Source organism: Salmo trutta, unplaced genomic scaffold, assembly GCF_901001165.1.
Source record: "Salmo trutta unplaced genomic scaffold, fSalTru1.1, whole genome shotgun sequence".
Classification (NCBI taxonomy): Eukaryota; Metazoa; Chordata; class Actinopteri; order Salmoniformes; family Salmonidae; genus Salmo; species Salmo trutta.
The window spans coordinates 1,992,624-2,005,308 of NW_021823104.1; the positions used below are offsets into that span (position 1 = coordinate 1,992,624).

General features: G+C 53.8%; 1 protein-coding gene across 1 annotated transcript in view; it reads right to left on the reverse strand.

The window, feature by feature from the left end:
* llgl1 (LLGL scribble cell polarity complex component 1) overlaps positions 1-12,685 on the reverse strand; it is a 59,723-nt gene that overhangs the window by 23,137 nt on the left and 23,901 nt on the right. The window contains exons 6-9 of the mRNA XM_029747711.1: positions 9,748-9,910; positions 9,198-9,333; positions 4,489-4,543; positions 1,643-1,797 (exon numbers count right to left, since the gene is read on the reverse strand). Of these exons, the coding sequence (XP_029603571.1) occupies positions 1,643-1,797; positions 4,489-4,543; positions 9,198-9,333; positions 9,748-9,910 (509 nt within the window). The remainder of the gene's footprint in view (positions 1-1,642; positions 1,798-4,488; positions 4,544-9,197; positions 9,334-9,747; positions 9,911-12,685) is intronic.

Here is a 12,685-nt window from a genome sequence, read left to right on the forward strand (position 1 = left end):
AAATACACATTATTAATACGGGGGGGGGGATCAGGTAGAGAGGAGGGACAGAGTGCCACCCGGTGGTCAGGAGGTCTGGGAGAGGAAATACACATTATTAATAGAGGGGGGGTCAGGTAGAGAGGAGGGACAGAGGGCCACCTGGTGGTCAGGAGGTCTGGGAGAGGAAATACACATTATTAATACAGGGGGGGGGTCAGGTAGAGAGGAGGGACAGAGTGCCACCCGGTGGTCAGGAGGTCTGGGAGAGGAAATACACATTATTAATACAGGGGGGGTCAGGTAGAGAGGAGGGACAGAGTGCCACCCGGTGGTCAGGAGGTCTGGGAGAGGAAATACACATTATTAATACGGGGGGGGGGGATCAGGTAGAGAGGAGGGACAGAGTGCCACACGGTGGTCAGGAGGTCTGGGAGAGGAAATACACATTATTAATACGGGGGGGGGGGATCAGGTAGAGAGGAGGGACAGAGGGCCACCCGGTGGTCAGGAGGTCTGGGAGAGGAACAATCCCAGAGCAGACTAGGTGAAGAAAAGAATTGGTGGATGTGCCCTTGAGCAAGGCACTTAACCATAATTGTGTCTGTAAGTCGCTCTGGATAAGTGAGTGTAACCGATGTGAAAATGGCTAGCTAGTTAGCGGTGGTGTAACCGATGTGAAATGGCTAGCTAGTTAGCGGTGGTGTAACCGATGTGAAATGGCTAGTTAGTTAGCGTGGTGTAACCGATGTGAAATGGCTAGCTAGTTAGCGGTGGTGTAACCGATGTGAAATGGCTAGCTAGTTAGCGGTGGTGAGCGCTAATAGCGTTTTTAAATCGGGTGATGTCACTCGCTCTCACCGTGCTCCAGGTCAGTGGTCTGTCTCTCACCGTGCTCCAGGTCAGTGGTCTGTCTCTCACCGTGCTCCAGGTCAGTGGTCTGTCTCTCACCGTGCTCCAGGTCTGTCTCTCACCGTGCTCCAGGTCTGTCTCTCACCGTGCTCCAGGTCTGTCTCTCACCGTGCTCCAGGTCTGTCTCTCACCGTGCTCCAGGTCTGTCTCTCACCGTGCTCCAGGTCTGTCTCTCACCGTGCTCCAGGTCTGTCTCTCACCGTGCTCCAGGTCTGTCTCTCACCGTGCTCCAGGTCAGTGGTCTGTCTCTCACCGTGCTCCAGGTCAGTGGTCTGTCTCTCACCGTGCTCCAGGTCTGTCTCTCACCGTGCTCCAGGTCTGTCTCTCACCGTGCTCCAGGTCTGTCTCTCACCGTGCTCCAGGTCTGTCTCTCACCGTGCTCCAGGTCAGTGGTCTGTTTCTCACCGTGCTCCAGGTCAGTGGTCTGTCTCTCACCGTGCTCCAGGTCTGTCTCTCACCGTGCTCCAGGTCTGTCTCTCACTGTGCTCCAGGTCAGTGGTCTGTCTCTCACCGTGCTCCAGGTCAGTGGTCTGTCTCTCACCGTGCTCCAGGTCAGTGGTCTGTCTCTCACCGTGCTCCAGGTCAGTGGTCTGTCTCTCACCGTGCTCCAGGTCAGTGGTCTGTCTCTCACCGTGCTCCAGGTCAGTGGTCTGTCTCTCACCGTGCTCCAGGTCAGTGGTCTGTTTCTCACCGTGCTCCAGGTCAGTGGTCTGTCTCTCACCGTGCTCCAGGTCAGTGGTCTGTTTCTCACCGTGCTCCAGGTTAGTGGTGTGGACGGTGAAGAAGTCTATAACTCTGGATGTGAAGTCTAGAGTGACGTGTTGTTTGTCCTGTTGGATGGTCACACAGTGACGGTCTCCATAACTGGCCCTGGGCATTCCTCCACTGTAGAGGACTACTGGACACCTACATGAGAGACAGAGAGAGAGAGAGAGAGAGAGAGAGTGAGACAGAGAGACAGAGGAAAAACAGAGAGAGACAAACAGAGAGAGAGACAGTGAGAGAGAGAGAGAGACAGTGGAAAACAGAGAGAGAGACAAACAGAGAGAGACAGAGAGAGAGAGACAAAGAGAGAGAGACAGAGAGACAGAGAAAGACAGAGAGACAGACAGAGAGACCGAGAAAGACAGAGAAAGAGAGAGACAGAGAAAAACAGAGAAAGAGAGAGACAGAGAAAAACAGAGAGAGCGAGAGAGACAGAAAAACAGAGAGCGACACTAACAGCTGTGTTAGACGGTAGAAGGTAGCTACATAGATAGTTGGTACACTAACAGCTGTAACAGTGATAGCCAGGGTTGCAGACGGTAGTGCAATAGTAGAGAGTGATAGTAGATACTGATAGTAGATACTGATAGTAGATACTGATAGTAGATACTGATAGTAGATAGTGATAGTAGATACTGATAGTAGAGAGTGATAGTAGATACTGATAGTAGAGAGTGATAGTAGATACTGATTGTAGATACTGATAGTAGATAGTGATAGTAGAGAGTGATAGTAGATAGTGATAGTCATAGTAGATACTGATAGTAGATAGTGATAGTAGATACTGATAGTAGATACCGATAGTAGATAGTGATAGTAGATACTAATAGTAGATACTAATAGTAGATACTGATAGATAGCGATAGTAGATACTGAGAGTAGATACAAATAGTAGATACTGATAGATAGCGATAGTAGATACTGATAGTAGATAGCAATAGTAGATACTGATAGTAGATAGCAATAGTAGATACTGATAGTAGATAGCAATAGTAGATAGCAATAGTAGATACTGATAGTAGATAGCGATAGTAGATAGCAATAGCAATAGTAGATACTAATAGTAGATACTGATAGTAGATAGTGATAGTAGATAGTAGAGAGTGATAGTCATAGTAGATAGTAGATACTAATAGTAGATAGTGATAGTAGATACTGAAAGTAGATAGTGTAGTAGATACTGATAGTAGATACGTGTGGCTCAGTTGGTAGAGCATGGTGTTTGCAACGCCAGGGTTGTGGGTTCGATTCCCACGGGGGACCAGTACGGAGAATTTTTTAAATGAAATGTATGCATTCACTAATGTAAGTCGCTCTGGATAAGAGCGTCTGATAAATGACTAAAATGTAAATGTAAAATGTAGTAGATACTGATAGTAGATACTGATAGTAGAGAGTAGATAGTAGATAGAGATATGTGATAGTAGATACTGATAGTAGATAGCAATAGTAGATACTGATAGTAGATAGCAATAGTAGATACTGATAGTAGATAGCAATAGTAGATACTGATAGTAGATAGCGATAGTAGATACTGATAGTAGATAGCGATAGTAGATAGCAATAGCAATAGTAGATACTAATAGTAGATATTGATAGTAGATACTGATAGTAGAGAGTGATAGTAGATAGTAGAGAGTGATAGTCATAGTAGATAGTAGATACTAATAGTAGATAGTGATAGTAGATACTGAAAGTAGATAGTGTAGTAGATACTGATAGTAGATACGTGTGGCTCAGTTGGTAGAGCATGGTGTTTGCAACGCCAGGGTTGTTCGATTCCCACGGGGGACCAGTACGGAGAATTTTTTTAATGAAATGTATGCATTCACTAATGTAAGTCGCTCTGGATAAGAGCGTCTGATAAATGACTAAAATGTAAATGTAAAATGTAGTAGATACTGATAGTAGATAGTGATAGTAGAGAGTAGATAGTAGATAGAGATATGTGATAGTAGATAGTGATAGTAGATACTGATAGTAGATAGTAGAGAGTGATAGTAGATGGTGATAGTAGATAGTGATAGTAGAGAGTGATAGTAGATGGTGATAGTAGATAGTAGATGGTGATAGTAGATAGTAGATGGTGATAGTAGATAGTAGAGAGTGATAGTAGATAGTAGAGAGTGATAGTAGATGGTGATAGTAGATACTGATAGTAGATAGTGATAGTAGAGAGTGATAGTAGAGAGTGATAGTAGAGAGTGATAGTAGATAGTAATAGTAGATGGTGATAGTAGATGGTGATGGTAGATAGTAGATGGTGATGGTAGATAGTAGAGAGTGATAGTAGATAGTAGAGAGTGATAGTAGATGGTGATAGTAGATGGTGATAGTAGATACTGATAGTAGATAGTGATAGTAGAGAGTGATAGTAGAGAGTGATAGTAGATAGTAATAGTAGATGGTGATAGTAGATGGTGATGGTAGATAGTAGAGAGTGATAGTAGATAGTAGAGAGTGATAGTAGATAGTAGAGAGTGATAGTAGATGGTGATAGTAGATGGTGATAGTAGATGGTGATAGTAGATACTGATAGTAGATAGTGATAGAGAGTGATAGTAGATGGTGATAGTAGATGGTGATAGTAGATGGTAGAGTGATAGTAGATAGTGATAGTAGATAGAGATGGTAGAGAGTGATGTAGATAGTAGATAGTATATAGTGACAGTAGATAGTAGATAGTAGATAGCGATAGTAGATAGTATATAGTGATAGTAGATAGTGATAGTGATAGTAGAGAGTGATAGAGAGTGATGGTAGAGAGTGATGGTAGAGAGAGATAGAGAGTGATGGTAGAGAGTGATGGTAGAGAGAGATAGTGTTCTTCACCCTGACTGAGTCGTCCTCCATAAGATCTTGTTGATGGCTTTACAAGGGAACGGACCTGAGACACAACGAGACAGAAGGAGATGAGGGGTTAGGGGGTGGTGTGTGTAGGGGGTGGTGTGTGTAGGGGTTGGTGTGTGTAGGGGGTAGGGGTTGGTGTGTGTAGGGGGTGGTGTGTGTAGGGGTTAGTGTGTGTAGGGGTTAGGGGTGGTGTGTGTAGGGGTTAGGGGGTGGTGTGTGTAGGGGTTAGGGGTTGGTGTGTGTAGGGGTTAGGGGTTGGTGTGTGTAGGGGTTGGTGTGTGTAGGGGTTGGTGTGTGTAGGGGGTAGGGGTTGGTGTGTGTAGGGGTTGGTGTGTGTAGGGGGTGGTGTGTGTAGGGGTTAGGGGTTGGTGTGTGTAGGGGTTAGGGGTTGGTGTGTGTAGGGGTTGGTGTGTGTAGGGGGTAGGGGTTGGTGTGTGTAGGGGGTGGTGTGTGTAGGGGTTAGGGGTTGGTGTGTGTAGGGGTTAGGGGTTGGTGTGTGTAGGGGGTAGGGGTTGGTGTGTGTAGGGGTTAGTGTGTGTAGGGGGTAGGGGTTGGTGTGTGTAGGGGTTGGTGTGTGTAGGGGGTAGGGGTTGGTGTGTGTAGGGGTTGGTGTGTGTAGGGGGTAGGGGTTGGTGTGTGTAGGGGGTGGTGTGTGTAGGGGTTAGGGGTTGGTGTGTGTAGGGGTTAGGGGTTGGTGTGTGTAGGGGGTAGGGGGTGGTGTGTGTAGGGGTTAGGGGGTGGTGTGTGTAGGGGTTGGTGTGTAGGGGGGTAGGGGTTGGTGTGTGTAGGGGTTAGGGGGTGGTGTGTGTAGGGGTTAGGGGGTGGTGTGTGTAGGGGGTGGTGTGTGTAGGGGTTAGGGGGTGGTGTGTGTAGGGGGTAGGGGGTGGTGTGTGTAGGGGTTAGAGGGTGGTGTGTGTAGGGGTTAGGGGGTGGTGTGTGTAGGGGTTAGGGGGTGTGTGTGTAGGGGGTAGGGGGTGGTGTGTGTAGGGGGTAGGGGGTGGTGTGTGTAGGGGTTAGGGGGTGGTGTGTGTAGGGGTTAGGGGGTGGTGTGTGTAGGGGTTAGAGGGTGGTGTGTGTAGGGGTTAGGGGGTGGTGTGTGTAGGGGTTAGGGGGTGGTGTGTGTAGGGGTGAGGGGGTGGTGTGTGTAGGGGGTGGTGTGTGTAGGGGTTAGGGGGTGGTGTGTGTAGGGGGTGGTGTGTGTAGGGGGTGGTGTGTGTAGGGGTTAGGGGTTGGTGTGTGTAGGGGGTGGTGTGTGTAGGGGGTGGTGTGTGTAGGGGGTAGGGGGTGGTGTGTGTAGGGGTTAGGGGGTGGTGTGTGTAGGGGGTGGTGTGTGTAGGGGGTGGTGTGTGTAGGGGTTAGGGGGTGGTGTGTGTAGGGGGTTAGGGGTGGTGTGTGTAGGGGGTGGTGTGTGTAGGGGTTAGGGGTTGGTGTGTGTAGGGGTTAGGGGGTGGTGTGTGTAGGGGTTAGGGGGTGGTGTGTGTAGGGGGGTGGGTGTGTAGGGGTGAGGGGGTGGTGTGTGTAGGGGTTAGGGGGTGGTGTGTGTAGGGGTGGTGTGTGTAGGGGTTAGGGGGTGGTGTGTGTAGGGGTTAGGGGGTGGTGTGTGTAGGGGGTGGTGTGTGTAGGGGTTAGGGGGTGGTGTGTAGGGGTTAGGGGGTGGTGTGTGTAGGGGTGAGGGGGGTGTGTGTGTAGGGGTGAGGGGGTGGTGGTGTAGGGGGTGGTGTGTGTAGGGGGTGGTGTGTGTAGGGGGTGGTGTGTGTAGGGGTTAGGGGGTGGTGTGTGTAGGGGTTGGTGTGTGTAGGGGTTAGGGGGTGGTGTGTGTAGGGGTTGGTGTGTGTAGGGGTTAGGGGGTGGTGTGTGTAGGGTTGGTGTGTGTAGGGGTTAGGGGGTGGTGTGTAGGGGGTGGGTGTGTAGGGGTTAGGGGGTGGTGTGTGTAGGGGTTAGGGGGTGGTGTGTGTAGGGGGTGGTGTGTGTAGGGTTAGGGGGTGGTGTGTGTAGGGGTTAGGGGGTGGTGTGTGTAGGGGTTAGGGGGTGGTGTGTGTAGGGGTGGTGTGTGTAGGGGGTGGTGTGTGTAGGGGTTAGGGGTGGGTGTGTTTAGGGGTTAGGGGGTGGAGTGTGTAGGGGTTAGGGGGTGGAGTGTGTAGGGGTTAGGGGTGGTGTGTGTAGGGGTTAGGGGGTGGTGTGTGTAGGGGTTAGGGGGTGGTGTGTGTAGGGGGTGGTGTGTGTAGGGGGTAGGGGGTAGGGGGTGGTGTGTGTAGGGGGTAGGGGATGGTGTGTGTAGGGGTTAGGGGGTGGTGTGTGTAGGGGGTGGTGTGTGTAGGGGGTGGTGTGTGTAGGGGTTAGGGGGTGGTGTGTGTAGGGGTTAGGGGGTGGTGTGTGTAGGGGGTGGTGTGTGTAGGGGTTAGGGGTTGGTGTGTGTAGGGGTTAGGGGGTGGTGTGTGTAGGGGTTAGGGGTGGTGTGTGTAGGGGGTGGTGTGTGTAGGGGTGAGGGGGTGGTGTGTGTAGGGGTTAGGGGGTGGTGTGTGTAGGGGTGGTGTGTGTAGGGGTTAGGGGGGTGGTGTGTGTAGGGGTTAGGGGGTGGTGTGTGTAGGGGTTAGGGGGTGGTGTGTAGGGGTTAGGGGGTGGTGTGTGTAGGGGTGAGGGGGTGGTGTGTGTAGGGGTGAGGGGGTGGTGTGTGTAGGGGTGGTGTGTGTAGGGGGTGGTGTGTGTAGGGGTTAGGGGGTGTGTGTGTAGGGGTTGGTGTGTGTAGGGGTTAGGGGGTGGTGTGTGTAGGGGTTGGTGTGTGTAGGGGTTAGGGGGGTGGTGTGTGTAGGGGTTGGTGTGTGTAGGGGTTAGGGGGTGGTGTGTGTAGGGGGTGGTTGTGTGTAGGGTAGGGGGTGTGTGTAGGGGTAGGGGGTGTGTAGGGGTTAGGGGTGGTGTGTGTAGGGGTTAGGGGGTGGTGTGTGTAGGGGTTAGGGGGTGGTGTGTGTGTAGGGGGTGGTGTGTGTAGGGGGTGGTGTGTGTAGGGGTTAGGGGGTGGTGTGTTTAGGGGTTAGGGGGTGGAGTGTTTAGGGGTTAGGGGGTGGAGTGTGTAGGGGTTAGGGGGTGGTGTGTGTAGGGGTTAGGGGGTGGTGTGTAGGGTTAGGGGGTGGTGTGTGTAGGGGTGAGGGGGTGGTGTGTGTAGGGGTGAGGGGGTGGTGTGTGTAGGGGGTGGTGTGTGTAGGGGGTGGTGTGTGTAGGGGTTAGGGGTGGTGTGTGTAGGGGTTGGTGTGTGTAGGGGTTAGGGGGTGGTGTGTGTAGGGGTTGGTGTGTGTAGGGGTTAGGGGGTGGTGTGTGTAGGGGTTGGTGTGTGTAGGGGTTAGGGGTGGTGGTGTGTGTAGGGGGTGGTGTGTGTAGGGGTTAGGGGGTGGTGTTGTGTAGGGGTTAGGGGTGGTGTGTGTAGGGGTTAGGGGGTGGTGTGTGTAGGGGTTGGTGGTGTGTGTAGGGGTGGTGTGTGTAGGGTGGTGTGTGTAGGGGTTGGGTGGTGTTTAGGGGTTAGGGGGTGGAGTGTTTAGGGGTTAGGGGGTGGAGTGTGTAGGGGTTAGGGGGTGGTGTGTGTAGGGGTTAGGGGGTGGTGTGTGTAGGGGTTAGGGGGTGGTGTGTGTAGGGGTTAGGGGGTGGTGTGTGTAGGGGTTAGGGGGTGGTGTGTGTAGGGGTGAGGGGGTGGTGTGTGTAGGGGGTGGTGTGTGTAGGGGGTGGTGTGTGTAGGGGTTAGGGGTGGGTGTGTGTAGGGGTTAGGGGCTGGTGTGTGTAGGGGTTAGGGGCTGGTGTGTGTAGGGGTTAGGGGGTGTGTGTGTAGGGTGTGTTAGGGGGTGGTGGGTAGGGGTGAGGGGGTGGTGTGTGTAGGGGTGAGGGGGCGGTGTGTGTAGGGGTTAGGGGGCGGTGTGTGTAGGGGTTAGGGGGCGGTGTGTGTAGGGGTTAGGGGGCGGTGTGTGTAGGGGTTAGGGGGCGGTGTGTGTAGGGGTTAGGGGGCGGTGTGTGTAGGGGTTAGGGGGCGGTGTGTGTAGGGGGTGATGTGTGTAGGGGGTGGTGTGTGTAGGGGGTGGTGTGTGTAGGGGGTGGTGTGTGTAGGGGGTGGTGTGTGTAGGGGGTGGTGTGTGTAGGGGTTAGGGGGTGGTGTGTGTAGGGGTTAGGGGGTGGTGTGTGTAGGGGGTGGTGTGTGTAGGGGGTGGTGTGTGTAGGGGTTAGGGGATGGTGTGTGTAGGGGGTGGTGTGTGTAGGGGTTAGGGGGTGGTGTGTGTAGGGGTGAGGGGGTGGTGTGTGTAGGGGGTGGTGTGTGTAGGGGTTAGGGGGTGGTGTGTGTAGGGGGTGGTGTGTGTAGGGGTTAGGGGGTGGTGTGTGTAGGGGTTAGGGGGTGGTGTGTGTAGGGGGTGGTGTGTGTAGGGTTAGGGGGTGGTGTGTGTAGGGGTTAGGGGGTGGTGTGTGTAGGGGTTAGGGGGTGGTGTGTGTAGGGGGTGGTGTGTGTAGGGGTTAGGGGGTGGTGTGTGTAGGGGTTAGGGGGTGGTGTGTGTAGGGGGTGGTGTGTGTAGGGGTTAGGGGGTGGTGTGTGTAGGGGTTAGGGGGTGGTGTGTGTAGGGGTTAGGGGGTGGTGTGTTTAGGGGGTGGTGTGTGTAGGGGTTAGGGTGTGGTGTGTGTAGGGGGTGGTGTGTGTGTGTGTGTGTGTGTGTGTCTCTAACCGTAGGGGATGGACGAGGACACAGGCTGGTGTGTGTACGTGTTACCACTGGCAACGGCCCACAAGCTGTACCCCCCGTCACTATGGGAACTGACGAAGGAGCGACCGGATCGTTCCCACACCAGAGACTCCAGCTGCTGCAGACACACACACACACACACACACACACACACACACACAGTATTTAGCCTTTTGTCGGCAAAACAAGGAGCGAACAAACTTCCATGAACAATGGAAGGAGAGTAGAGAGGTGGCAATACGAGGAATGGCTAGACAGAGAGACAGACAGGCTAGACAGAGAGACAGACAGGCTAGACAGACAGACAGGCTAGACAGAGAGACAGACAGGCTAGACAGAGAGACAGACAGGCTAGGCAGAGAGACAGACAGGCTAGGCAGAGAGACAGACAGGCTAGACAGAGAGACAGACAGGCTAGACAGAGAGACAGACAGGCTAGACAGAGAGACAGACAGGCTAGGCAGAGAGACAGACAGGCTAGGCAGAGAGACAGAGAGAGCAGTAGTTGTATTTCTGTCCAGTTTATATTTACCTGTTTTCCCAGGAACATTTGTTCTGCGTTGCGGGTGCTGAGATCCCATAGGACGACCAGGCCTCTGCTGTAGCCAATCAGAATCTTCCCTGGCTGCTGGGGGTGTTCCTGTAACGACTCCACCGGTCCCAGAGACTTCCCACACCTGTAGTCCTCAGGTACGCTGAAAAACACCATTACCCATCAGCCACCTGTAGTCCTCAGGTACGCTGAAAAACACATTACCCATCAGCCACCTGTAGTCCTCAGGTACGCTGAAAAACACCGTTACCCATCAGCCACCTGTAGTCCTCAGGTACGCTGAAAAACACCATTACCCATCAGCGTACCTGTAGTCCTCAGGTACGCTGAAAAACACCATTACCCATCAGAGTACCTGTAGTCCTCAGGTACGCTGAAAACACCATTACCCATCAGCGAACCTGTAGTCCTCAGGTACGCTGAAAAACACATTACCCATCAGCCACCTGTAGTCCTCAGGTACGCTGAAAAACACCACCAGTCATCACGCAGACAATCAGCCAATGAAAAGTGACAGCAGTTTGGGCAGAACCAAGCCCGGAGAAGAGAAGTGTAGTGTTTCAGATGAGGCAGAACCAAGCCTGAGTGGGACTGGGCCCCTCACCACACAGGGACTGAGGAGAGAAGTGTAGTGTTTCAGATGAGGCAGAACCAAGACTGAGTGGGACTGGACCCCTCTCCACACAGGGACTGAGGAGAGAAGTGTAGTGTTTCAGATGAGGCAGAACCCCCCAGAGTGGGACTGGACCCCTCGCCACACAGGGACGGAGGAGAGAAGTGTAGTCCCCAGAGTGGGACTGGGCCCCTCTCCACACAGGGACTGAGGAGAGAAGTGTAGTCCCCAAAGTGGGACTGGTCCCCTCTCCACACAGGGACTGAGAAGAGAAGTGTAGTCCCCAGAGTGGGACTGGGCCCCTCTCCACGCAGGGACTGAGGAGAGAAGTGTTGTCCCCAGAGTGGGACTGGGCCCCTCTCCACACAGGGATTGAGGAGAGAAGTGTAGTGTTCCAGATGAGGCAGAACCGCCCCCCCCCCAGAGTGGGACTGGACCCCTCTCCACACAGGGACTGAGGAGAGAAGTGTAGTGTTTCAGATGAGGCAGAACCAAGACTGAGTGGGACTGGGCCCATCTCCACATAGGGACTGAGGAGAGAAGTGTAGTGTTTCAGATGAGGCAGAACCCCCCCAGAGTAGGACTGGACCCCTCGCCACACAGGGACTGAGAAGAGAAGTGTAGTCCCCAGAGTGGGACTGGGCCCCTCTCCACACAGGGACTGAGGAGAGAAGTGTAGTCCCCAGAGTGGGACTGGGCCCCTCTCCACACAGGGACTGAGGAGAGAAGTGTAGTCCCCAGAGTGGGATTGGGCCCCTCTCCACACAGGGACTGAGGAGAGAAGTGTAGTCCCCAGAGTGGGACTGGGCCCCTCTCCACACAGGGACTGAGGAGAGAAGTGTAGTCCCCAAAGTGGGACTGGTCCCCTCTCCACACAGGGACTGAGAAGAGAAGTGTAGTCCCCAGAGTGGGACTGGGCCCCTCTCCACGCAGGGACTGAGCAGAGAAGTGTAGTCCCCAGAGTGGGACTGGGCCCTTCTCCAGGCAGGGATCTGAGGAGAGAAGTGTAGTCCCCAGAGTGGGATTGGGCCCCTCTCCACACAGGGACTGAGGAGAGAAGTGTAGTCCCCAGAGTGGGACTGGGCCCCTCTCCACACAGGGACTGAGGAGAGAAGTGTAGTCCCCAGAGTGGGACAGGGCCCCTCTCCACACAGGGATTGAGGAGAGAAGTGTAGTGTTCCAGATGAGGCAGAACCCCCCCCCCCCCAGAGTGGGAATGGACTCCTCTCCACACAGGGACTGAGGAGAGAAGTGTAGTGTTTCAGATGAGGCAGAACCAAGACTGAGTGGGATTGGGCCCCTCTCCACACAGGGACTGAGGAGAGAAGTGTAGTGTTTCAGATGAGGCAGAACCAAGACTGAGTGGGACTGGGCCCCTCTCCACATAGGGACTGAGGAGAGAAGTGTAGTGTTTCAGATGAGGCAGAACCCCCCCAGAGTGGGACTGGACCCCTCGCCACACAGGGACTGAGGAGAGAAGTGTAGTCCCCAGAGTGGGACTGGACCCCTCTCCACACAGGGACTGAGGAGAGAAGTGTAGTCCCCAGAGTGAGATTGGGCCCCTCTCCACACAGGGACGGAGGAAAGAAGTGTAGTCCCCAGAGTGGGACTGGGCCCCTATCCACACAGGGACTGAGGAGAGAAGTGTAGTCCCCAAAGTGGGACTGGTCCCCTCTCCACACAGGGACTGAGAAGAGAAGTGTAGTCCCCAGAGTGGGACTGGGCCCCTCTCCACACAGGGACTGAGAAGAGAAGTGTAGTCCCCAGAGTGGGACTGGGCCCCTCTCCACGCAGGGACTGAGGAGAGAAGTGTTGTCCCCAGAGTGGGACTGGGCCCCTCTCCACGCAGGGACTGAGCAGAGAAGTGTAGTCCCCAGAGTGGGACTGGGCCCTTCTCCAGGCAGGGATCTGAGGAGAGAAGTGTAGTCCCCAGAGTGGGACTGGGCCCCTCTCCACACAGGGACTGAGGAGAGAAGTGTAGTCCCCAGAGTGGGACTGGGCCCCTCTCCACACAGGGACTGAGGAGAGAAGTGTTGTCCCCAGAGTGGGACTGGGCCCCTCTCCACACAGGGACTGAGGAGAGAAGTGTAGTCCCCAGAGTGGGACTGGGCCCCTCTCCACACAGGGACTGAGGAGAGAAGTGTAGTCCCCAGAGTGGGACTGGACCCCTCTCCACAAAGGGACTGAGGAGAGAAGTGTAGTCCCCAGAGTGGGACAGGGCCCCTCTCCACACAGGGATTGAGGAGAGAAGTGTAGTGTTCCAGATGAGGCAGAACCCCTCCCCCCAGAGTGGGACTGGGCCCC